At 39.9% G+C, this 25372-nt stretch overlaps 1 protein-coding gene across 1 annotated transcript; it reads right to left on the reverse strand.

Annotated features, from left to right (window-relative positions):
• Window positions 1–3192: 3192 nt before the first annotated feature.
• Window positions 3193–17283, reverse strand: LOC117288313. Its single transcript, XM_033769161.1, has 8 exons — window positions 17263–17283; window positions 16796–16861; window positions 15494–15650; window positions 10534–10623; window positions 9933–10022; window positions 5987–9198; window positions 4611–4739; window positions 3193–3404 (listed from the first exon to the last, which is right to left on the reverse strand). The coding sequence occupies exons 1-8, from the start codon at window positions 17281–17283 to the stop codon at window positions 3387–3389; spliced, it is 3783 nt and encodes a 1260-aa protein (XP_033625052.1). The 3' UTR covers window positions 3193–3386.
• Window positions 17284–25372: the final 8089 nt, after the last annotated feature.

Here is a 25372-nt window from a genome sequence, read left to right on the forward strand (position 1 = left end):
AGATGAAAAAAGAGAATAACTTCGGAAGCCATCAGCCGGTTATAAACAGCTCTAGCTGGTCATTATCAACAGTTTAAATACCCCCACATGACGCGTTCTCCACCAATAGGAGTAGAGAAACTGTCTGGGCTATTTATGAATGGTTCATTAAATATGAGAGGTCTCAGATATTAAACCAACATATTTATATGTACTATGTGGTAAGGATGTCACCAGTACAAAATGATGGTCAGTGTTTGTAAACACAAGTAAGATCGCTACATACAAATTTAAAAAGGTAGAGTGACATAAAAAAAAAACTACAATAAATAAAACCCCCAAAACAAGTTATTGTAATACTTAGAGTACTTTTTATTAAAAGTTCAAGAGTATTTACATAGTTTACAGAGCATGTCAACAAAATATACAATAAAATGTTTGACATGAATTGAGATAAGCACATTGTCCCTTGAGGATGTCAACAAATTAGTTCTAAAACTAAGAAGCAAAATTACCAAAATTATTTGCCAACAACATCACAAAGGGTAAGCTGTGTATTTGCAACAAACAACTTCTCACCAAAAGTTACGACAGGTTACTCTCGACTTTGAGCCAAAAATTAAAACAAAAATTTCCATAAATAGTTGCAACTTTGTGAGCCTTGTATTCTTGATAATTATATTCCTCCCCAACTAATAATAATAACAATACAAAAATTAATACAAAAATTAAAGGCACTGTACACGTTGGTAATTATTCAAAATATATGTTAGCATAAAACTTTACTTGGTAACGGGCAATGAAGAGCTGTTGATAGTATAAACATTGTGAGGAACGTTTCCCTCTAAAGAAAGCTAGTTTTTGAGAAAGAGGTAATTTCTCACTTAAAAAATAAAAGACTTCTGGCCAGAAGCCTTTTATTCCTATCTGAAAGCACACTATTTTGTATGTACAACAAGGGTGTTTATTCTTTCATCCTTTTACTTGCAACTGCAATAACTAATTGAGTCAAAAATTTTCACAGGCTTGTTATTTTATGCATATGTTGGGATTCAAGTGAGAATACTGGTCTTCGACAATTACCAAATGTGTTCAATGCCTTCAAGGAACAAGTTTATACACGACTAAGTTCAAGACTAAAATATTCTTTCAACTTGAGGCCAAGCTCTCCAACTAAGTAAGTTGGCTCTGTATTTTCTTAAAACATTGATTTTATTTCTCATGAAAATACCTAAAGGGCTCAGCCAAATTTATAAATGGCTCTTTATGAACCCACGGCTCTTTACGAACCCACAGCTTTCTGGAGCCTAAGTCGTGGTTTCGTAACAGGCCAATATCTTTGTTCAGAGGGTGCCAGTCAGAATTCATAGTACGGCCGAGAGTCATGCCTACATTTTCGATGTAACCTAAGGAGCGGAATCACCTTAAGGGAATGTGACTTTTTTTTATTAACTAATTAACTAAAGGGAAGTGAAATTAGAAAATTCTAAAAAATAACTTTGGGTTGAACATAGACAAATTTACTCAGGCTTCTGACTGGTATCCCTTCACAAAGATACTGACTAAAGGGCAACCGAGGACATTATGACTTGATTTCTCAGTTGGTAGAGTGCCAGTATGTTAATAATCTGTTCATACTGGTTCGAATCCCCAGCCGTGACACTTGTGTCCTTAAAGCACGACACTTAACCCATGTGTTGTGTAAACACATGTAAAAGAACCCAGTGCACTTATCGTAAAGAAAAGGAGTTCGCCCCAGTGTTCCTGGCTGGATTGGCAGCATATTATGCCACAGCACCTTGTAAACCATTACATGGTGATAAAGATTAGGTCTCATAATTCAAACTCACGTTGCAGTAAAAATACCTGGCGCTATGTATCCTTTTGCAAAAGGCGCGTTATAAATACTAATATTATTATTATAAGTCCTGCTCTAAACAAATTTGCCTAAAACCCCAAATTAATTTGAAGGAACTTGACAGTTATGTGAATAGAGGTACAACACATCATTTATATTTGAAATAGTAAACTGTCCTCCTCTCTAGTTTGCATGAACATACCATAAACAACTTCCCTAACCAATTTTTAAGAATGTGGGAAATATGCGTTGAGAAATTATCACATAAACTTGCGGGAAAACTCTGTAGTATATTGTATTATTTCAGATGGTACATTTCTCACAAAACTTGATGCAGGAAACAATCTGACACAAAGCAAGCTCTTGCTTAAAAATTGTTGAAAAGTTCCAGTGTGATAATCACCAACCATTAAACTTAAAACAACTGCAACGCAACCAGGGCCCAATTTCATAACCTGTTAAGCAGAAATACCACTCAAAGAATTTCTTTGCTAAGCAAACATTTAGTGGAGCACCAGTCACAACAATGTAAACTTATGTAATATTGGCTGGTAACCTGTTTTTGTTAAGCAATACTTTACTGTGCTTAGCACAAGTTGTTGTATCTACAGGCTTTATGAAACTTGTCCCATATCAACATGGATGGCTGTAGCTTGATTACTACTTCTACTACTAGCCCTGCCCTCCCCCCCCCCCTATTCTCAGTATCAATGGGAGACTTTTGGGACGCTTGGTGGCAGCAGACTTACCAGGTAAAATCCATTGTTCTTGGTAGTGTGCGCATGCTCAGAACTACGTAAACAATGGACAGTCGGCTGCCACCAAGCGTTCCAAAGTATTCCATAGACCAATCCATTAAGCTCCACCCCATTGTGTATTGACTAATCACAACCCATTGCACAACCAAAAGTCTGACAAAACAAGGTCTGACATGCGTGCGCGTATGCTTGGTGCGCACAGCAGAGTTGTGCAGAATGGCATTGGAGAGGCTCACGTAATCTTGCTCACACATGTGCCATGGGCGGTGCCTAATGGATCAGTCTATTCCCTCAAGCAGCAACTACTTGGGTGTTGTTTTTATTTTGTTTACTGGTAACAAGCAATGGAGAGCTGTTGATAGCATAAAACATTGTGAGAAACGGCTCCCTCTGAAGTAACAAAGTTTGTGAGAAACGGCTCCCTCTGAAGTAACAAAGTTTTTGAGAAAGAGGTAATATCTCATTCAATTAATAAAAGATTTCAGGCCTTTTATTCGGCATATGAAAGCACACACATTTTGTGCATTAAGAGTATTTTTTCTTTTATCATTCTCTTGCAACTTTGATGACCAGTCAAAATTTCACAAAGTTGTTATGTAATGCATATGTTGGGATACACCAAGTGAAAATACTGGTCTTTGACAATCACCAAAGGTGTCCAGGGCCTTTAACAGCCAGAATGCAAATAGTGCTCAGCCCCCCCCCCCCCAAGACAAAAGATTATCTTGATCCTCTTCTGGAAGATGATTGTGGACATCAAATCAGTAGACTGAAGGCACGTCGTTGTAGACTCACAATAACATCACCTCCTGTGAAAAAACAGAGCAAGAGCATTTTCAATTAGTAACACTCTGTAATTCTTTTTTCACGACGTTGACACGAGCAAGCTAGTCAAAGCGTTGGGACCAATGAGGAACTCACTCCAGGGTAGTGAAGTTAATAACGAGAAGTTCCCCTTGATCCACTAAACCCAAAGTAGTAATCCCAGGCCGATTTCCACCCATCTGCCCAGAAAGTAGTTAAAAAGGAGAACAGTTCTTTTCAGAACTAAGAGGTTTCCCAATTTCGAAACATCTACTCATCTGCGCTAGAAAATACAGCAAGACAAGTTCTCATTAAGAACAACTAGCAAAATGTAAATTTCCCCAAAAAACATTTCTGGGGTAGGCTGATACCCTGATAATTAAGACATACACCTGTCGCCACCTCTCCATCTGTAAATAATCCGGAGGAGGCGGGGGACATGACCTCAGGTAATCAAACAGAATGAGGCAGAATGTTATGAAACTCAGTCAGGAGAACCACTTCTCTTGCATCAGTCCGCTGATTTATGGCCGTCTTGTGACAACCAAAAACCAATTTATGTGCATTTGAGGTTCGCTTGGGACTGGTCAAATTTACTGCCCTGTTGCTTTTTTTGTAAACAATCCGCGGGGATGTTGGGAGATGCGTTTGCATGTTACTGACCTGTGTGATAGAGTAATTTTTTACTTGGGTGATTAAAGGGTTATTGTACTCAGAAAACCGAGAATAGTGGAGCCAATTTACCAAGAGTACAGAGTTGCCCAAACGGCCACAAGGATGGGACAAGATGACAACGATGTGCTCAGAAAAGATGCGATACCATCAATACACTGATAAGCCGAAACCAAAATGTTTAAATCTATCAAGTTCTGGTGACAAGTCTATCAGCGATAGTATCATTCCCCACCAATCAATCTCTAACAAACAACATTTTGTCTGCTCAGAACAAAGTCATTAATGGCAATTTGATATTGACCTCCCTTCTTATATACCTTTATCATGCTGCGTCCATCTTGGTCATGTTCCTAGTATCAAACAACAATAATGAATGCTCATAATCATTTTGCAAATAGGAGCCAGACTATTTCGTTCTTACAGCCTCGGTTTGGGTGACATTAATACCAATGGGAGAAGTTGAAGACGGCTGCACCATGATAAAGGTTTATTCCAAGGATTACAAAAGATATAAGAGAGAGGGAAGGGAATCTTACATCGTCATCATCATCATCATCAAAGTTTCCTTTGGTGGGTGTTTGTGAACTTATTCCCCCACTGAGACTTGTCTCTGGATCCCATTCACTGTCGCACCAATCATCATCGCTAACGTCTTCGCTTAAACTCTGCAACATCAAATAAAATCAAACTGATGTTAACTGAAATGCTCATCCACCTCTTTTGTTCCCAAAGTGGCATTCATAGGGTATTGTTTCTGAGTGCCTTGAAGCCGGCCTTGCGTCAACAAAAAACAGTCGGCGACAGACTTTCCAGGATCACACTGCGCCTGAGCTAAGACCATCGGGAACTTTTCAGTCGGCGATTATTTATGACCTGAGTGTAACTGCAATGATTTTAAGACAATCTGAAACAGTTGCCGCTCAAAAAAATTAATAGTTGCATTTGTAGAACTATTCCAACTTGTACGACAGGATCCCTAGGGTCAGGAACCAATCGCAGGCCCACGATTTCTCAGTTGTTGTGACCTGAGCATATTTTGTCTGCGTGTTGCTGACGGTTTGTTGTGGGCACAAGAAAATTGTAGGTCGACCTGAGGTCGGCTTTAAATGCAGTGGACACTATTGGTAATTACTCAAGCATCTGAAAGCACACAACTTCGTAAGACAAGGGTGTTTTTTCTTCCATTATTATCTTTGACGACCAATTGAACTTTGGCGACCAACTGAACTTTGTCGACCAATTGATCACAAATTTTCATAGGTTTGTTATTTTGTGCACATTTTGAGATACACATAGTGAGAAGACTGGTCTTTGACAATAACCCAAAGGTGTCCAGTGTCTTTAATGAAATATTTTTTTAGATTACACCCTCAATGAACCAAGGTGAAACTTCACAATGAGGCTTCACATAAACTTGGACAACAACTGTTTAGAGTTGTTGATTTCTGAAACAAAAGTTGTTTTCAAAGCACTTACTTATTCACAAAGTACAGACTTTGAGGTTACCATCAAAACATGACAATAATCAAAGTGTGCATGTTTTTAAAATACTGGACACTGTTGGTATTTGACAAAGACCAATATTCTCACTTTCTGACGTGCATGAAATAACGAATCCGTGAAAGTTTTGACTCAATTGGTCATCGAAGTGCAAAAGAATAATGACAGAAAAAAAACACCAATGTTGCACAGTTATGTGCTTTCAGATGCATAAAAAGACTCCAGGTCTGAAGTCTTTTAATATTTGAGTGAAAAATTGCCTCTTTCTCCAAAACTACATTAGTGCAGAGGGATGTATTTCCTTTGCTCCCTACCAAGTAAGTTTTTATGCTAACAATTATTTTGAATAATTACCAACAATGTCCAGTGCCTTAACTCTAAAAGCTCACTACCAAAAAAATCCAAACTCTACCTGTTCATGCTCCATCCTGCTTTGCCTTTCACTCAGTGTGTTGTCCGACGACTCTAGCATTACAGGTTCATCTGGAGGTAATGGTGCTTGGGCGACAGACCTGAAACATGACTCCCAATCGTCAGGAATCTTCTGGTATTGTCCAACTTGTGAATTTGTTACCCAGTCCGGTTTAATCCTTCTCCTCTTCATGTGGTTAATCTCCTCTAATCCTTTGATTGTTTTAATCTCCACTTCATTCACGTTTTCTCCGTTGTCCAACGTACTCATCGGATTGATTGTCAACTCATGTCTTGATTCGTCTGGGAAATCATTGTTACCTGACTTTGAAGTGAACTGAAGGTCCGCAATCAAACTCCCCGATATTTTTCTTTTTAACGTTCTTGGATTTTTCACCTTCGTCTCCGATGATGTGCTCTTTCTGTGCTTGTGGCTTTGAGTTTTTAGTAACTTATTTTGAATATCTTTTTGAGATGTCCTTTTAGATTTCAAGCTAGCTCTGTGGTCAGCAGGCGTCCTTCGCTTATTAGAAAACAAAGCTGTGTGTCTCTTTAAATCTGGTGAAGACTCAAAATTGTACACATCCTCTGCGAGTGTTCTGTCTGTGTGTGCCGTTGAAAGTCCTTCAGTAGGATTATTCACCTTCGTTTCCGATGAAGTGCTCTTTCTGCGCTTGTGGCTTTGAGTTTTCAGTAACTTCTTCTGAATATCTTTTTGAGATGTCTTTTTAGATTTCAAGCTAGCTTTTTGGTCGGCATGCACCCTTCGCTTCTTGGATGACAAAGCTGTGTGTCCCTTTGAATCGGGTGAAGACTCAAAATTGTACACATCCTCTGCGGGTGTTTTGTGTAAGTGCATCGTGGACATTCCTTCAGTAGCCTGAACACAACTGGGGTCTGATCTAGCAGGGGACATCCTTGATAAGGTCCGACTAAACAAATTCTTACTGGGAGTTCTCCTCTCTTGATGTGCGGCGCAGTCACTTAACCCACCCTCATCTATAATATCTGCAAGTTGCTTCCCAACTTTTTTCCTAGCCAGGGGTACCTCGCTAGATGATGACATCCCTCCTTCATCTCCACCATCTTCAGCATCATCAAGTGACACCTCTCCCTCTACCCTCCACCTCCCTTCTCTAGAGCTCAACTTCCACCAGTTATCCCCTTGGTGGAAGTTCTTAGCCTTTATGCGCTCTTGAGCCAGACTCTTGCTCCTCCTTGAAGATGACCGAGGTGTAAACTTGACCTCTGTTGACAAACGTTCATGTGCCTTATCATCAACCACCTGTTCCTCTCTGATATCTGCACAGCGTTTTGTTGATAAACTTTGCACTGAGCATCTTCCAGATCTTTTTTGGCCGATACCGACAGGTGTCGAGCTTGTCAGTGTAATGTCGCTATTCACATTGTTTGTGACTCTACCTGGGGTGCCTCCGTTATTCCCATTTTTCTCTCTGGCCCTTAACGAATTTCCCTCGCTCTTTGAGCCAAAATCATTTTTAGTTGGGGTGCTGAATATTTCTCCAACATCGCACCGCCTTTCATTAATTTGACTTTGTTCGGTTTTATTTACATCTGATCGGGAATGTATCATAACTTCTGGAAGGGTATCACCTTTGTCTGCTTTCTTCGCCCCAAATAATCGTGAGATTCTCTGTTTATTTGGAATCCTATCCCTAACCTTTTCGTTTTTTATTCTTGGTGTCTGCGTAGGGGTAGCTTTGAAAACTCTATTTTCCGATTGTGGTTTAGGCGATTCTTCTTGTTGGGTAGAGCTTAGAGGTGTAAGCAGAATCAAGCCATCATTGCTGACCTCTAGTGGGTTACAGGAAGGGGTGAGGAGTAGGTGTCCCTTCTCGCCCGAATGTCTTTCTGAAGTTTCGGTGGTATTGCCTTGTTCTTCAGCCATTTCTTTCTTGCTGTCAATGAAGACCCTTGGTGATCCAGATTTGTTGCCTGGAAGCGCCTTAGGTTCATCCCTTAGCTCTAGCGCTCCCTGAGAGTTTTGCTGCACAGCATCCATCTTCATTTTCTCAAGATGCTTGAACCTGGACATCCTCGTCCCGAGCTGCTGCTCGTTCATACGTCTCTGTCCTCTCCCCTGTGTATCTTCTTCTCTGTCCTTAGATCCATCAACATGTGTCTGTGATGAGGAAGTTAAAGAGGAGCTTGTAGCAACAGAATCTTGACGCGACACCGTGGCTTGCTTTTTGGTCTGTGACTGTGAAGTTACAGAGAAACACGTTGCAACAGATCCTTGACGTGACACTGTGTCATGCTTCTCTAATAATGAAGTTTGTGGAGATCGCTGGCACTCGGAATGCTTTTGTCTGGTCTGACAACTTCTCATCTCTGTTTTGTTTGCGTTGTGCTGCTGCTTTACCCTAATCTTCAATTCCCTCTTTAATATGGATTGAAAAACCGATAGATTCTTTCTTGAGTCCTGGTTTACTACTGGATGTTCCACCTCTATCTGGATGTCTTGCTTTTTGTTGGACACCACTTTATTTCCGTGGCCACAAGGGTCTTTCAGTTTCTTGTTTACTGTGATGATATCTTGAGCAGACCCCTCAGGGCGAGACTCTAGACTTGTTTCTTTTTTGACGTAGTTCAGACTAAATGGTATCTGCCTTTTACATTGCCTGAAACTTTTATCCTCGTGTGATTTGGTGATTGAAGATGGGACAGGAAGACTTGTCTTGGTAGTTTTGTTGGAACTCTGTGGAAGAGTGGTATTTTTCCTGTTGGAATCAATAGGAACATTGGCAATTTGCCTTTTATAATCCAGCTGAGTGTTGGTATTTTTCCTCTTGGAATCTTTTGGAATGTCGGTACATTTCCTGTTGGAATCCATTGGAATGTTGGAGACTTTATTGTGTTTTACAATTCCATCAGTGTCCAAGCTTTCCTGCTTCAGAACCCCACCAGCGAGTTCAAAGGTGGTCTCCTCCGATGATACTCCAATAGAGACCGGTACGGGGACAACAGACGGACTACTGCAAAGGCCTTCAACGTCTGGCTTGGAAGCAAAAGGTGCGACTTCTGCAATGGCCCTTTTGGGTTTCTTGGCAGGTAGTGAGTCCGACTGGCTGACTGCAGTCCCTCTTCTGAGAAGGTCTAGACTTGAAAGACGATCAGCAGCAACCTCTGAACAGATCGTCGGCGATAGATTATAAGTCTTCGCAGGGATGTCAATTCTGTGATACATAGATGCTGGAAAATGGAAAATGAAAAATATACTATAAAAATATACATATATTTTTGTGTATAGGCATGATCAATAAGCTGTGGTCCCATTGGACTCTTTCTTCCACGGCCATGCAGAAAGTTAACAAGACTAGCTTTGGTGCCATTCTACTGTGCGTTCCCACCTAGACATATATTCAGCCAAGTTGTATAAAGCGTGGATGCGGTAGGTTTACAGCCCAGAGCTGCTCCCATTTGACTTTTTAGCACCCCTGTTAGGTTACCGTAGCTGCGCGACCTTTTTCGACCTGTTAGGTTTTTATATCCAGCGACCATGCGTCCCCATTGGACTTAATTTTGTCATTCTACAGAAAAGTTGCAGTACCCCAAAAATAAAAATAAAATAAAAATACAAAGGAAATATGGCTTAGGTAAAAATTCCAATAAGATGAACTTTAAATGGCTTTTAAATTGAATTTTTTAATCAAACACAGTCATGTTTCCTGATGAAACTTTTAACTTGGATGCCAAACCAACCAATGTATAATCAGCAATTTTGACTGACGCTTGAGCTCTCACTCAAAATTACCAACAGGTCTATCACTTCTGAGAAAACTCTCCCCACCTAGAGATGTTCTAATATATGTAGAACACTAATGTCATAGACCATTGCATGGTTGAACATCACAACACTTAGTGTGCAGTCATGAAGCTATGTTTAAATAAGCATAGAGGCGTGAGGAACGACGCTAGATACCAACCTTTGGAAGCAGATGGCATGAGGTACCTTGCTGCAACTTCAGGGGCTAGGAATGGATGTAGAAAGGCATCACTAACCGAGATACGATCACCTGCAAGATATTTCAAAGCATGTTAAGGGTTTGGGTACTTTTTGTACGACACGAAACACAAATGCCAACAGATTCACATAAAACTTACACGGCTTAAACATTATGATGGTAGGAAGCTTCCCTTCAAATATTACTTGCCGTGGTGAAAAATTTCACGAAAATAATTTTTGTCTCAGTGAGACAACAATGGGAGACTTTCTGGTACGATAGAGGGCAGCAGACTTACCGGGTAAATCCATTGTTCTCAGAATTATGCGCATGTTCAGAACTACGTAAACAATGGAAATTTACCCGGTATGTCTGCTGCCGCCTAGCGTTGGAAAGTCTCCTATTAATTTAGCATATACAACGAATTTAAGCAGCACTCCTGAAAACATTGTTTAATTTTCCCCATAAAAAACTTGACGACTTATGAAGCTGAAACTTTGCCATCTACAGGTAAATTATACATCTTGATCAATTTGGGAATCATTCTGCCAGCTAAAAATGAATCGTTGGTGAATCTACTTACTTGGATTGTACTGCAGAAAGGCCAGAATGAAACTGCCAAAGTTGTAATCTCTCAGCCCCTTCAGTCTGGAGAATAGTTTGCTCTGTGTCTCTGCAGAATAAAATAATGAAGTGCTAATTACTAAAATGTATAAATACAAAAGCAATGTATGGTGTCGTGGCCGAGCAGATAAGAGCACCGAATTCAAGCTCTGGTTCTTCTGTTCAGCAGAGTGTGGGTTTGAATCCCGGTCGTGACACTTGTGTCCCTGAGCCTTAACTATAATTGCTTCTCTCCACCCAGGGTTAAATAGGCACCTGTGAGGGCAGAGATGGTTCTTGTGATTGATTTAGATGAGTAGCGCATTTGTTGCACAAGGCTGTATACTCCCCAGGGAGCTGAGATGGTTTAAGGAAAGATTTAAGGCCCAACGATCGGTGGTAATCATTTGAAGCACTTTGGGACAACCTTCGTCTGAGAAAAAGCGCTATATTAAAACTTAATATCTTTATTATTATTATTATTATTATAAATCCAAACACACGAATAGATAACTCAGTGTCATTATATTTGAGATATCTGGCAATATGCATTATCTAAAACACTGGCTGGAATAAGAAATAAAGTTATTATCAATTGTTTTTTAAATCAACAGCTTAAATGCACTGGGCACTAATGGTAGTTACTCAAATTGATTGTTAGCATAACAAACTTATTTGGTAACGAGCAATGAAGAGTTCTTATTTTATGCATATGTTGGGATAGAATACTGGTCTTTGACATTTATCAAAGGTGTCCAGTGCCTTTAAGCTGGAATGAGGAAAAGTTAATATCAACTATTTTAAAAGTCAACAGCTTAAGTCTCAAATGACAGCCTCAGTAACACACTTTCTGCAACAATTATTTCTTGGAATTACCAGGGATAAGCAGAGCATTTGGACATTTTTTCCTTCTCCATGAAATTCTCAAACTCAGCCCTGGAGGACTCCACACAACTCCTCTAACCAATCTAGCAATAATTTTTCCCGCCCAAAACCAGATGGTTTGCTCCCATCTGCAAGTCCACAGGGATATTTATTAGGTCTATTAGACAGAGTTTTGACGGCGATGGGGAAGGAAAGAGATTTACATAAAGTCTGGTGGGGAAACTCCCACAGTAATTAAGCTGCTACGAGAAGCGGCAGGATTTCAAAAACCAGAGCCCTGGACCCGTTCAATAATTGCAGTTTTTTTCTTCTTCTTCGTTTTATGAGAGAACGTTCTTTGCTTGATTTCCATTTGATTATTTATTAGCGTGGGGGTACAGGAGTTATCACAGGTATCTATATCACTCAGGATTATACTACTGCAGGTAGAATATCAAAGCTGTGGGAGTTACATGCTCTTGTGATTCTAAGCGTCGGTCATGACTCAACTGGAGATTAATTTCTGTACACTGTTTAAAGGGAGGGTGCAATACTGAGTTTGTTATAACAAATCAAGATTACGTTGGCTTAACGAACCAAAAAGCAAACTCTTGGCAAATTCCTCAATAGGAAATAACTACCTTGTTAAAAAATGATGCTTTGTTTTGTTACTTTGTTTAATAACTTTCTCAAACAAAAATGCCATTTTATAATTCCCACTTCTTCATCTCTGCAATAACCTATCTTTCTGAAAGTTTCTATATACTCAGCGCCTTGAGTACCTTGGTAGATGCGTGCGCTACAGCCTATATAAGATTTCAATATTATTATTATGCTGCTAATGCCCTGAGGCAAGACATCTAACCGTAAGTTTCTCCACTATAGTGGAGCAAACCAGGTGAACGAATGTTCACAAATGCAACAGTATGAGTTGATAAACTGCTGAAGGGTCTCCCTGAAGTTACTGACTTCACCGAGAAGATGAGGAAAATCAAAGAATAGTTAAAGGGGTGATAACAAACCCATATGGACCTGTTCCCCCCAAGGTTGTTAAAGAAATGCACTGTCACTACCCATCAATTTCAATTCCTGCTTTAAAGTGCACACAAACTTTGTTTGCAACTGTACATTCAAACACATTTTATGCATGTTTTTTTAAAACAAAATTTAAACTGAACTTGATGAATGGTACTATACGCAGAGCTACATTTTGAGTAGAGCCTAATCAGATTTTAAAGCCTCCTGCAGGCTCAGAATTTATCTTTGAGAGGGCAAAGCTGTATTCATTTTGCAAAGGGCACTTCCATAGGAAAATCTTAAAGTCTAATGGAAAACATTTGAAGGGGCACCAAGGTCAAGACCAGGGCAACGGAGACCATGCCCTCCTTGGCCTCCATATTATTTCAGGCCTGCTCCTGGTTAAAGACCTTTTTTAGGCTGAGGCATATACCAGAATAAATAATAGAGTATAACTTGTAAATAGTAATGGCATAATGTAAGGAAACTAACAGATTCGTTGTAGTAGGCAAAGTGGACAAACGTAATACAAACATCCCCACAAACAAAACCAAAATAACCTTGAGAAAGCAGAAGCTAACTAGGTTGAACAGAAAGCAAATCTAGCTCTGCTTCTAAACCTTTGGTCGTTTCATTTCTACTTCTTAAATTTACTTTTAGTTTTCTAATTGCTTTAAAGTTTAAAACAATTGAGCAACGGGAGACTTTTGAGACGCTAGCAGCAGCGGTCCTTCTTTTGCGGCTTGGAGAGTGTGCGCACATTTTCAGTATTGCGCACTGCTGGCGAGAAACTGTGAAAAAGGACAGTCTCAAAGTCTCCCATTATAAAGTAATAGCAAAGTAATTTTGACATCTTTGCACAAAGCGTAGTAGTAGGTCAGTTAAAACAATGATTTGTGAGTGAGAAATCAGGTCATCTAATATTTCCCCCCCTTCCACTGCCAGGAATGTCATAGATCATATTTACTGTGGGTAGGCAGAGGCGGCCGTGATTACGTTGCCCATTATTTGGGTTAACTCCCTCTCCTGTGACAAATTTATGTCCGCCGACATTACTTTGATGGTTCAAATTACTGCAAGCGAAGGTCTCAATTCTCATACTTCTACTCTAATTTGTACCAAGCTGGCTTCCTGATGGATGAGGCCACTTTTCATTCATCTAAAGGTAATGGAATTCCCCGTAAAAAATAAAATAAAAATCGCAGCTGATTTGAAATAAATAAATCCAAACTAATCTGTGCAAATTATCTTTGTGATTCAAAGGAATACTTTTCGGATCGCAGTTCACTTTTTCACAATATAAAATAAAGACATATTGACAAATTGGCAGAGTGCATAGACTTTTTTTTTAACCGACCTAGAAATGGTTAGGCGTGGAGTTCATTTAGAGTTTTTATCTGGACCCACATCCAATTACAGTGGAGTATCGTTTGGTTTTGATTTGTAAAAAACAGACTTAAATCGCACAAACTTGTTTCAGACTTAAATGAGGCTTTGATTCCTCGTTCTATCTCAGTTTCAATTAAGGCTGAAGGTTTCAAGGGAGAGCTATTTTTCCAGTCTGCTATTTGGGAGTTTATCATTACTGGGGGTCATGACCTAGCGGTATAGAGCACCTGATTCAAACTCTGGTGTTTCTGATTAGCAGAGTGTGGGTTTGAACCCCAGTCGTGACACCCGTGTCCTTAAGCAAGGCGCTTAATCATGTTGCTGTGTCCTTCGGATGGGATGTAAAGCCGTTGGTCCCGTGTGTTGTGTAATGCAGGTAAAAGAACCCAGTGGTAAAGCACCTTGTAAACCATTACATGGTGCTTTAAAGGTATAAGTCTCATACTTCGAGATGTAGCTCAGGACAAAATGACATTAAAAAGACATTTATCTGTTGAAGATGATATCACTGTACACCGAGCCCTTGTGATTTACACATGGTTACTGTACGCTGCACTGACCATGCGATTCAGACAATCTTCTTTTCTCATACAATTTCCATGACTTGAAACATTGGAGATTGAGACCGTTATTATTAACAGAGCTTTTACATATCAAGTAACATAAATCATGTAATCAACCTGAAAAAATGTCATCAATGTAACCCAAGTACCCATCAAATTGCCCTTGAGAATTTCCCTGTGCATGACTTGTCAGCAACTAATGACCAATTTGTAAAGAAATCGGAGAAGGATGACTCTTTCTTGAAGCAGGATTAAGTTTCCTTATGTTGTACCCCAAATTTACCAATTCTTATATGGAGTAATGGTAATAATTGCTTTTTATATACCGCTTTACACACCAGGGGCGTCTCAAAGCGCTTCCAACATTATTACCCCTGGTCACTGGGCCATTTAATTCAACCCTTAAACCATACTCAGCTCCCTGGGGAGTATACAGCGTGTGCAACAAATATGCGCTACTCTAAGCTAATTTAATCACAAGAACCATCTCGGCCCTTACAGGTACCCATTTACCCGTGGGTGGAGAGAAGCAGTTATTAGAAAAAGTATCTTATTCAGGGACACAAGAGTCACAACCAGGACTCGAACCCACACTCTGCTTAACAGAAACACCAACGCTTGAGTTTAGTGCTCTAATCCACTCGGCCACCACTAGAGGGACAACAAGATTTGAGGGCACACCTATTGACCTCTCGCATGCACACCACAGGAGGCAACTGTGCTGACCTCATCATTTTTGAGTAAACAAGTAAATGCTCACTACACCGTGTAACACACAGGGAACACACAGGGACATTGATTTCCAAAATGTTTCAACCAACATTTATTTGATGATGACGTCAGGGCCCAATCACGTGGCGTGGCAGCCTTTTACCCAAATCCCGTTCGCACTGGACTTTTTCGGCTTAGTTAAACTGACCTTGTCAATTTAACTGTGGGCGTGGGTTTTAAACTACGGAGTTTGGGCAAGTTACTTCGGAGGGAAACTTCCTTGGCTGTTCACACTGGACTTAAAATGGTGAAGTTACCCATTTGCTTGGTTAGTTTTTCCAGAATAGGTCCAATGCAAACACGGCTTTAGACATTAGAATCCTAGACTCTTCTTACCCAGCATAGACTGCGGCTTTCCAATGTAGCGTTGATACTCAGAGTAGAACTTGCCTCTCTGGAAGATGTGGATTGGAAGTGGACCAAGGGCCGTCACCATCTTGTCAAGAAGCTCATCCTTGGTGACGGCGAAAAAAAGTGGCTCTCCAAGATAAAGCTAGAGGGCGATGCAAGAAGGTAAAGGGATTGGTGGAATGGAGAGAGCAGATTTTATAATATGGAATGAATAGATTTATTAATTGAAACAACTTAACCTTTGAATTTGTTTAGAACAGAACTTTGTTTAGAAATGATTACCAAACTTTTTCCAGTCAAATTTATTTAATTTGCTATGTCAAGTGGTTCGGGGCAAGCTTTTATTTAGCAAACTCCAGATGAGCAAACCCTGGTACCATTGTGCCATACACATTCATTCAGAATTGTGTATGGGTGTTCACCAACTCTTAAAGACACTGGACACTATTGGTAATTGTCAAAGAGTAGTCTTCACAGTTGGTGGATCTCAACATTAAATAAAATAACAAACCTGTGAAAATTTGAGCTCAATCGGTCGTCGAAGTTGCGGGATATTAATGAAAGAAAAAAACACCCATGTCACCTGCAGACCTTTAAGTAATTATGCAAAAGCTTGCCTCGAATTAGGTTGCTAAGCAACTTGTGAGCAACTAAGCGGTAACTTGTGATCAAGCATGTCATTGTACCAGCCATTATTCAAATCTAACATACATACATACATACAGGGCATTTGTATAGCGCCAATACGTCAAGAACGCAGCACATTAGATAGGATACAGATAATGTTTGATAAACTTCTTAATTGTTCGAAGAGAGTCAGATTTCGTAATTGAAGTGGAGAGTGCAAATCTAACATGCATATGGCTAATTAGAATGGTCCTACTGTTCTGATTTAAAAAAAAAAAATTAAAGGAACATTACAGAATTGTTTTGCTAGCAAAACAGTTGCTGATGATGTAAGTACTTTATGTAATCCACCATATACATAAACTGACAAACCTGTAAAAGTTTGAGATAAATCGTCCATCTTGGTCACGAGAGAATAGTGAAAAACCGATTACAAATTGTGCACTGCATCGACGCCAGAACAAAAAAGAACAAAACGCTCACTGAGCGATAAACTCCAAACGCGAAATTAGATTAGGTATTTCTCATAAAATGTAAATCTGTGATCTCCATGATTTTTGTTTCTTACCAATTCTTTAACGTTCGTTTAAACCTAATCATGCAGACTGAATCTAGTGAAAAATCTCAGAAATTTGTCTTTAAGTGGAAAAAGAATTTTACCTCTGCCAAGATGCAGCCCACTGACCACACATCAATCTCTGGACCAAAGGGAAGACCGAAGACGACCTGCACAAGAAAGAAAGAAAAATAAATCTTAAATATTGTTTTGTTATAAATCAGACCTTGATGTTACTTAACTCCACCATAACTTCCAATCTACTACATCACACGGGAACGCATGTACCAGACAAGAATTAATATAAATAATTTTTAACTTGCAGGTACAACTGTGTAATAAATCTCTTTTGAGGGACTGTTGGCTCTTAAAAGAGCTAGCTTGGTCTTGTCTTCAGGAGAAAAAAAGAAGAAAAAAAAATAACCCCTGCTGAAAATAGTACTCGACTCTGAGTACCGAGTTTTGAGTACCAAGTACAACACTACAATGAACTAAAGCTAACCTCTCCCATTAGTACACAAGTGTCCTATATAACACTCAACCCAAGCTCAGCAAATTATTCACAACAAACACACTTCAGTTTCTGGTCCATCTTCTAATTCCCATGGCTGTATTTCTTTTCAATATTTATCAAAGTCTCTTCAAAGCAGGTGGCTTAATTGAGTAAGTTACAACTTGTGGAAAGGTGAAACAAAAACAGGCCATCACTCGTCTGATATTAAGAGGGAAGGGAGGAAAGAAAACCCGCGTGATTTATGGATACGGGAAAAAGTTGAAGATTAATGAGAGTTTTTATTCAATGTATGCCCCCAACGTATAATCACTGAATAACAATGTAAGTTTGAGATGACCCTATTTGAAGGCACTGGACACTGTTGGTAATTACTCTAAAAATTACTTTTTGCATTGGTAATGCGCAATGGAGAGCTGTTGAAAGTATAACACATTGTGAGAAAAGGACCCCTCTGAAGTGACATGAGAAAGAGGTAATTTCTACCTCAAGTATTAAAAGACTTCAGGTGAGGAGTTTTTTTTTAAGGCAACTTATAAAGCACACAAATTTGTGCAACAAGGGTGTTTTTTCTTTCATTATACTCTTTTGTAACTTAGATGACCAATTGAGTCAGATTTCCAAAGATTTGTTATTTTATGCACATACATGTATTGTGATACACAAAGTGAGAATACTGGCTTTGACAATTACCAAAGGTGGCGAGTGTCTTTAACACAGTCAGGGTAGGTACAAAGAACTCAGATTAACCTTTAAGATAAGCTAGCCAATGAATCAAACTTCATTGCTTAATAAATTGTGATGCAGCAGGCGAGTCTTGGCAAGGAGAAGTCTAGTGAACTAGACCCAAGTTTTGGTGTCATGGGAGTGTGAGTTCAAACCCTGGTCATGAAACTTGTGTCCTTGAGCAAGACACTTATTTATATTGGCTTCTCTTCACCCAGGAGTAAAAGGGTACTCGTGAGGGAGGAGATAGTTCTTGTGATTGATTTAATAGCTTGGTGTACAGTAAACTTGGCAGCACAGGCTCTACACTACCCAGGGAGCTGAGATGGTTTAAGGGGTGAAACAAAATGGACCAGTGACAATTGTATATTCTTAATGCTCAATGAGCATTACTATTTGGCAGAGACTGGTAATTTTCAAGTGTCCATTATAATATCATCTTCAATTAAACATATCACTCTGGTGATAATAACTAGGCTACTCATGAGAACATTTGTTATGCATAATCCAGAGAAAGTATTGCATTCTGAATAAAGCCCACTGCATTGTTCTATCAATTCAAAAGATCAATGCAGAATTTGAGGCAAACATATTTTGTTTTTAACTATCCCATTAACTGTATAAACCTATGAGCATCTTCAGTACCATTCTTACTGATTTCAACCTGTTAGAGAATCAAACTATTTCTACAATCAAGTTGTAGACAGTGGCATTTAGTCCTCATTTTCCCCTTGGTTCTCCTTAAAAATCATTCTCCTTTTCCACTGAAGGCCAACAGTAAGTTGTGTCTGAAGTTATTAGCCTAAGAGCTTCATCACTTCTAAAACCCCGCAAATTTATTTTGATGATTGCAAATCATGACGTCTTCCAAGAGAAGAGACCCTTAAGAAACTAGAGCAAGTTCGGCTACGTAAGTAACTTGCCCCGCCGATCACACACACAGAGCCAATGATGACTAATATCCGTCATCAATCAGCGCAGAATCCAATATGGCAGGATTTCCGCATCAACATACCCCCATTCCTGTGACTGACAACTAGACAAGCTTTGTCGTCGTTTTCCCCATGATGGACCGAATGCTGGAGTCAATCCGGGCCCCCGTCCTAGCCCGGGGTTCGCCGAAGTATCTCCGGTCGCATTAGCACTATCAATTCATAACCTGATCAGCCGCGCTGCCTCTGGCAAACCAACACTTCTGACACGTTGTTAACACCCCAACGTTGATCTACGAGCGCGGGGGCACTCCACTGATTTTTGTCGCACCTGCAATTCAACTCTGGACCATTATGAAAGTATTCATCTATAATCAAGGTTTATTTTCTTTGTAAAGGACTGCTGGAGTCTGTCATATCAGTGTCAAAAATCTCAAACCAATTTCCCCCAACATTTTGGTGATGTTTTACCAAATCCCAAAGTTACGGTTCTTTCATCCTTTCTGCGTACCATCAAAACTTTTAAAAACGATGTTTGATTCTCGGCCACTCAACCCACACTAAGTATATACAGTTGTTCATTAATAGCCCCTCAGCGTTCACAAATTTTCAATCTCAAGTGCATAATGCAAATTAATTGAATACAAAAATATGGAAATCAATGTATCTATGATCTATTAGATTGGGGCATCTGACCATCTGGCACGTTTCCAATGTCAACGTCCCAATTTACAATCAGTTATGATGCATTTCATAACCCAGATTCCGACCCCCCCCCCCCTTTCGTTTTACTTCTTCTCTATCAGTCTCTTTCTCTCCTTGCCCTACAGTTCTGGTCAGCATGTTCTGTCGTGCATCGCACTCCAAGAGTGGACAAGTCTGGACATGCCCCTTCTGGGCGGATGAAACGGGACACAGGGGGATCATCAGAGGCCGTTATGTGTCTCGGGGGTCAAAAGGAAACAGTCACGCACTGTCGATTAGAAAAGAAAGGAAGAGAGATTGGCTGCGGAGATCCTGTTCCATGAAAAAAAAAAAAAGAGAAATAAGATTCTAGTGACGGTGAGAAGAAGAAAAAAAGAAGGGGGGGGCGCAATCTTTAAGTTGGCCAGATTCCAAGATACCTTTGACAAGTTGCCAGTAGTATTTAAAACGACATTTGATAGAGGGTTATGACTTGTCGTGTACACCTGGACCCCTTTTTATTGGGGAACCTTTTAGCTCGAAGAAATCAGATACTAAAGAGGGAACTGACCACTTGCGTGTTACTCACAGGACAAAGGGAGTCTGAACAGAGCAGGTCGTCTAGGGGATTCTACTTTCATCAAACTTAAAGATGAAGAACTTTTCTGGGAAAAAAAAAATCAAAATCCACACCACTGTAAAGATACACTTCACAGAGGCAATGAAGGCAATTGCCTCCATGCCCCCTGGTCATTGCCTTGGTGCCCTTGAAATGCTCCAGTAGAAATTTACAATTTCCTCATAGGGTGCCCTTTACCAAGGAGGTATAGCCATGGTGCCCTTGCCCTTTCAAAAACGAAGCATACAGGCCTGTTCTCTTCCCTATAAAATTCAGCTTCCTGTATCAAAGTTCCTGTGTCGTGTGACGTTTTCTCAAATCTGCCGGTGCAATGTATAGTGTCTTCACCAATCATGAAAACACAAAAATTAAACATTTAACTACATTCCCATGTTAAAATTGATGACTGTGATATTATAAATTGCATTGCTTTCGATGTTGTGCGCTGTATATAGGCATGCCATATATTTGACTTTTACAAACTTTTATAGAAGGGTCCTAGTTAGACAACATGGGTCTGCGATTGTTGGAGCTGAATGCAATTTAGATTGAAACAATAGACAAAAACTTCATGGTCCTCTACTTCTTCATTAAATATATGCGGGTTGGTGATGAACATCTTAGCCATTCAATGGGAGACTTTGGGACGCTAGGTGGCAGCAGACTTACCAGGTAAATGTCCATTGTTTACGTAGTTCTGAGCAATGGATTTTACCTGGTAAGTCTGCCACCGAGCATCCCAAAAGCCTCCCACAGACCATACAAATCAAAACATTGAGCTGTTCACAACCGGTTCTTTTCAGAACCACCACAACTTCTCAAGCCTGGTACGTACACAAATTTGCAACAAACAAGTATTTTGAGTTGAAATAAGCTTAACTCTTGCAAAACCGCTTTGCAATCTCAGTTGCATGAGATTTGAACTGAGCTTTCTCGGGAGATTAATTCTCTTCTCATATGCAACATCGAATCAAATGTCAAATGTCCATGTCAAACAGCCATCGTTCATTGACCTAATTGCCTTTTCTCCTTTTCTAGTTATCAGCATATATAAAGGGGGTGATGAGCTGGGGCAAACCAGCCATGATAAAATGCCATTCTGATGAAGCCATTAGTGTCGTGGCGAAACGTCACCCAAAAAAATTGTGAGTTAGTTTTTTTATCAATACAGGTATAATGAAATTGGAGGGGAAAAAAATGAAAAAATCTTTACTGAAGGTTTAATTGACATTCCTAATGAATCTATTTAAGAATATCACAATCTTGTTGCTATGGCTTGACCAATCAGAATCAAAGATTAAAGTTTGCTTGAAGATTATGAAGATCCGCCAACACAAGGTATGAAACCACTTCCCTGTCTTAAAGGCACTCAACACCTTTGGTAATTGTCAAAGACCAGTATTCTCACTTGGTGTATCCCAACATATGCATCAAATAACAACTCATCCAAGTTGCAAGAGAATAATGAAAGAAAAAACACCATTGTTGCTCAAATTTGTGTGCTTATAGATGCCCAATAAAAGGCTCACTTAATATTTGAGTGAGAAATTACTTCTTTCTCAAAAACTACAGCTTATAATATCAACAGCTCTCCATTCCTTGTACCAAGTAAGGTTGTCAGCTAACACATATTTTCAGTAATTACCAATAGTGCCCAGTGCCTTTGAAGAAAAACAAACAACAAAGAAGATGAGTTCAATGGAAGGACAGTATGGACAGTGAGCAACATCCGCCTTTAAAAGACCCACACACAAAATATGTACAAAGCGCCTACCTGTCAGCACCCCTTCTTTTCAAGAAAAAGAAAAAAAGACTTTGATGAGTGTACATGCCAGAGGAAGCATCTTTAATATCTACCTGACTACATATATAGATCAAGTTTCCAGCATTCAAACAACCACCTACAAGAGGGTTCTTATCTCTCAGGCTTTTTTTCTTCGTTTTTTTCCCCCTTCTTCTTCTACACTCCTTCGTTTCCTTCTCCTGAGGAACCAGTTATTAGCAAAGAGAGTGGGAGAGAGTAAGAAACGGGAAAAAAAAGAGGAAAAAAAAGCAATCGCTGAAAGGTGTGTAAGATGAGCTCTTTTCAAGTTGCGAGCTTCCGACTGTGTAATCAGAGGCACATTTAAACTGATGCTACAATGAGGAGCCATGACATTTAACGGCGAGTCTGAATTCACTGTCCGATGGGGAATTACGGAAAATGATTTTTGCAGGGATTGATAAAATAAACCACAGGTGTCAATCAAAAATCGCGAGGGAGTCAAAGGGGGAAGAGAGAGAGAGCGTTAGAATAAATGATGATGAACTCCAAGCACTTTGAGGAGGAAATACAGTAATTTTCTCGAGGTCTGTGATCTGAAAAAGAGACAAAAATTCGGAGCCCCGTCTTTTTTCCAAGGAACTTGTCACTTGAAGTCTTAATAAACGAAGATGAGTTGGTAATCTTCGCTATGTGCTTGACTTACCAATAGGGGAAAGAGACAGAAAGCTTTTTTTTTTTGGCGGAAATAAAAACTTCACAGTAAGTTGTAGAAGAAGAAAAAGAAGGAAAAAGTCTCTACCATATTCCCGCAAGTGGAAGTCCTTCTCTTAAGAGCTTCCTTCCTCCTCAAAAAAAGAAGAAGAAGAAGAAGATACCCAAGTAAGAAGAGAAAGACTCTTATAAATTTGATGGGTTCATCTATATTTACACACTTAGCATCGAGATCGGGTTACCAAGTTTTAAATAGTCTTATGGAATAGCCGGCCTTTCTTTAAGCTGTTTCCCCCCCCCCTCTCATTCAAGAGAGTCGCTGGATATAAGGGTGAGATTGAAATCTTGAAAACTTTTGAAAGTGAACTTACATGGCTCGTCTTCTGTCGAGTTTTCGTGGGCTGGACTCTGATGTAGGGCGGACAATCACAGTTTCCAGGGGGTAAAGAAGAGATTTATTGTCCGCTAACATTGTGGGCATTGATGGCTGCAGATGAGCGGTTTCAAAATGCAAGGACTTTCATGAAGCCTGAAAGCATAAAAACTTGCTGAGCACAAACAATTCTTGCTTGACAGATACTGGTAACCAGCCAAAGATCCATCAAGTTAAAAAGTTACAAATGGTGCCCTAGTTTTTTTTTTTGCTTAGCAAAGAAATTAGGACAGGTAGGGCGTAAAGCCTTAGGTCCAGTGTGTTGTGAATGCATGTAAAAGAACCCAGTGCACTTATCGAAAAGAGAAGGGGTTTGCCCCTGTGTTCCTGGTTTGATTAGCTGCATACTGTGCCAGCAAGGGTGTGGTTTTTTTTTCATTATTCTCTTGCAACTTTGATCACCAATTGCGTCAAAGTGTTCACAGATTTGTTATTTTATGCATATGTTGGGATACACCATGGAGGTTTACACCAAGTGAGAATAACAGTCAATGACGCTTAACCAGGGTGCTCAGTGCCTTTTCAAGTAGATGAAATTTGTTTAACACATCTCTTAATACGGGACATTAACAAATCTGATCACGTTATAGTGCCAGGATATGATACTTGTGTATACACATTCATTCAGCAAGTCGGAACTTGCAAGACACTCACAAGGGGAAATACAAGTGTTTCTCTTCTCCACGATTGTTCTAAATCAAACGGTACACAAAGTCCCAAGCCCCCTTCTCTTTGTTTCAGTGCTGTTGCATTCTCATAAAGGCACTGGACACTCTTGGTAATTACTCAAAATAATTGTTTACATCACAACTTACTTGGTTAATGAGCAATGGACAGCTGTTGATAATATAAAACATTATGAGAAACAGCTCTCTCTGAAGTAGAGTTGTTTTTTAGAAAGATGTAATTTTTCACTCAAATGATTAAAAGAGTTCAGGCCTGAAGGCTTTTACTATGCATCTGAAAGCACACAAATTTGTGCAACAAGCGTGTTTTTTCTTTCATTATTATCTTGCGAATTTGATGACCAATTGGGCCCAAAGTTGGGATACACCAAGTGAGAACGCACTGGTCTTTGCCAATTACGAAACCTGTCCAGTGCCTTTAAGGCGCCCTAACGAGCAATGAACACTGGCTTTGCTAATTAAAGGGGAGGTTTTCTTTAAGTAGTGAAGCACAGTGTGGGGACTTGTCGCGTGCCAGCACCCATCATCTAATAATAACAATAATAATAAATCAGTATTTATAAAGCGCCAAATTGCCAAAGGATACAAGGCGCTGAGAAGGAAAGAAGAGGGAAAAAGACAGAACAGAGATAAAGATGACCAGCTACAAAGAGGCAAAAAGGTGGGTTTTGAGAGCACGTTTAATGATCCATGTATAGCAATGACCCAGAAAGCTCTCTCCTACTGGCCATGGGGAAGGGCGGTACGTCTTAAGCATATTACAAAAAGCGTAGTCATTCTTAAAAAAAACGTAGCCTGCAGCGTATTTGTCCAGCATGTGTGATTGCTTTTCATCCACGGTCCGCCGACTGCTGGTAATTTGGTCAGCGAAGGGGCTCTAGCCACAGATCTGACCGTGACGACAGACTTAACCCTCACTTAGCTGACCGTTTATAATTGGTCAGCCAGGGCTCCGTCCATGGATCTCACCCCCTACCCTGGGACCCCCTACCCTGGGAATCTGATCAGCAGCCTGCCCAGGCCAGTTAATTCTCTGCAATGGTATTACAATAACTCTAGGGCATGTTGAGGCTGTCTTCAGGGGGTGCAGGTTTTTATAACAGCATTGCTTTCTTGAGCAATATTTGGGTTACATACCACCTGATCAAGGGGGGGGGGGACCTCTTGAATATTAAGATGCAGTATTTGTGCCCGCTAACAATAATTAGCCTACATGTATAAATAAATCCGGCATAATATTAATAATATGTACATGTTCGGAAGCAGGGTTTAAGTAAATAGCGATGCGAATGGGTAGAGGGCATGTATAATGCCCACGCCCTTCCGACCCCAAAACCAAACCTCTTGATTGTTTTATACTCTTATGCGTAAGTAAATGAAAAGCAAGGGACAAGGTTTGTTATTAAGTAAACAAACGTGTAAATAAATGAAGAGAGCCTTCTGAATTTGTTATTAATTGGAGGTCTTTGTGAAAGGCTCTGCTATTATGGCCTTGAAACGTCAGGCCATTAACTATTTTTGTGTGTATTTGGAATATAGGCATCAACATTTTGTAAAAAGCTTTTAAACGGCATCAAAAAGACCCTCAAATGAATTGCTGTCTAGTTCAATGAT

This window comes from Asterias rubens, chromosome 1 (assembly GCF_902459465.1).
Source record: "Asterias rubens chromosome 1, eAstRub1.3, whole genome shotgun sequence".
In the NCBI taxonomy this organism is placed as follows: Eukaryota; Metazoa; Echinodermata; class Asteroidea; order Forcipulatida; family Asteriidae; genus Asterias; species Asterias rubens.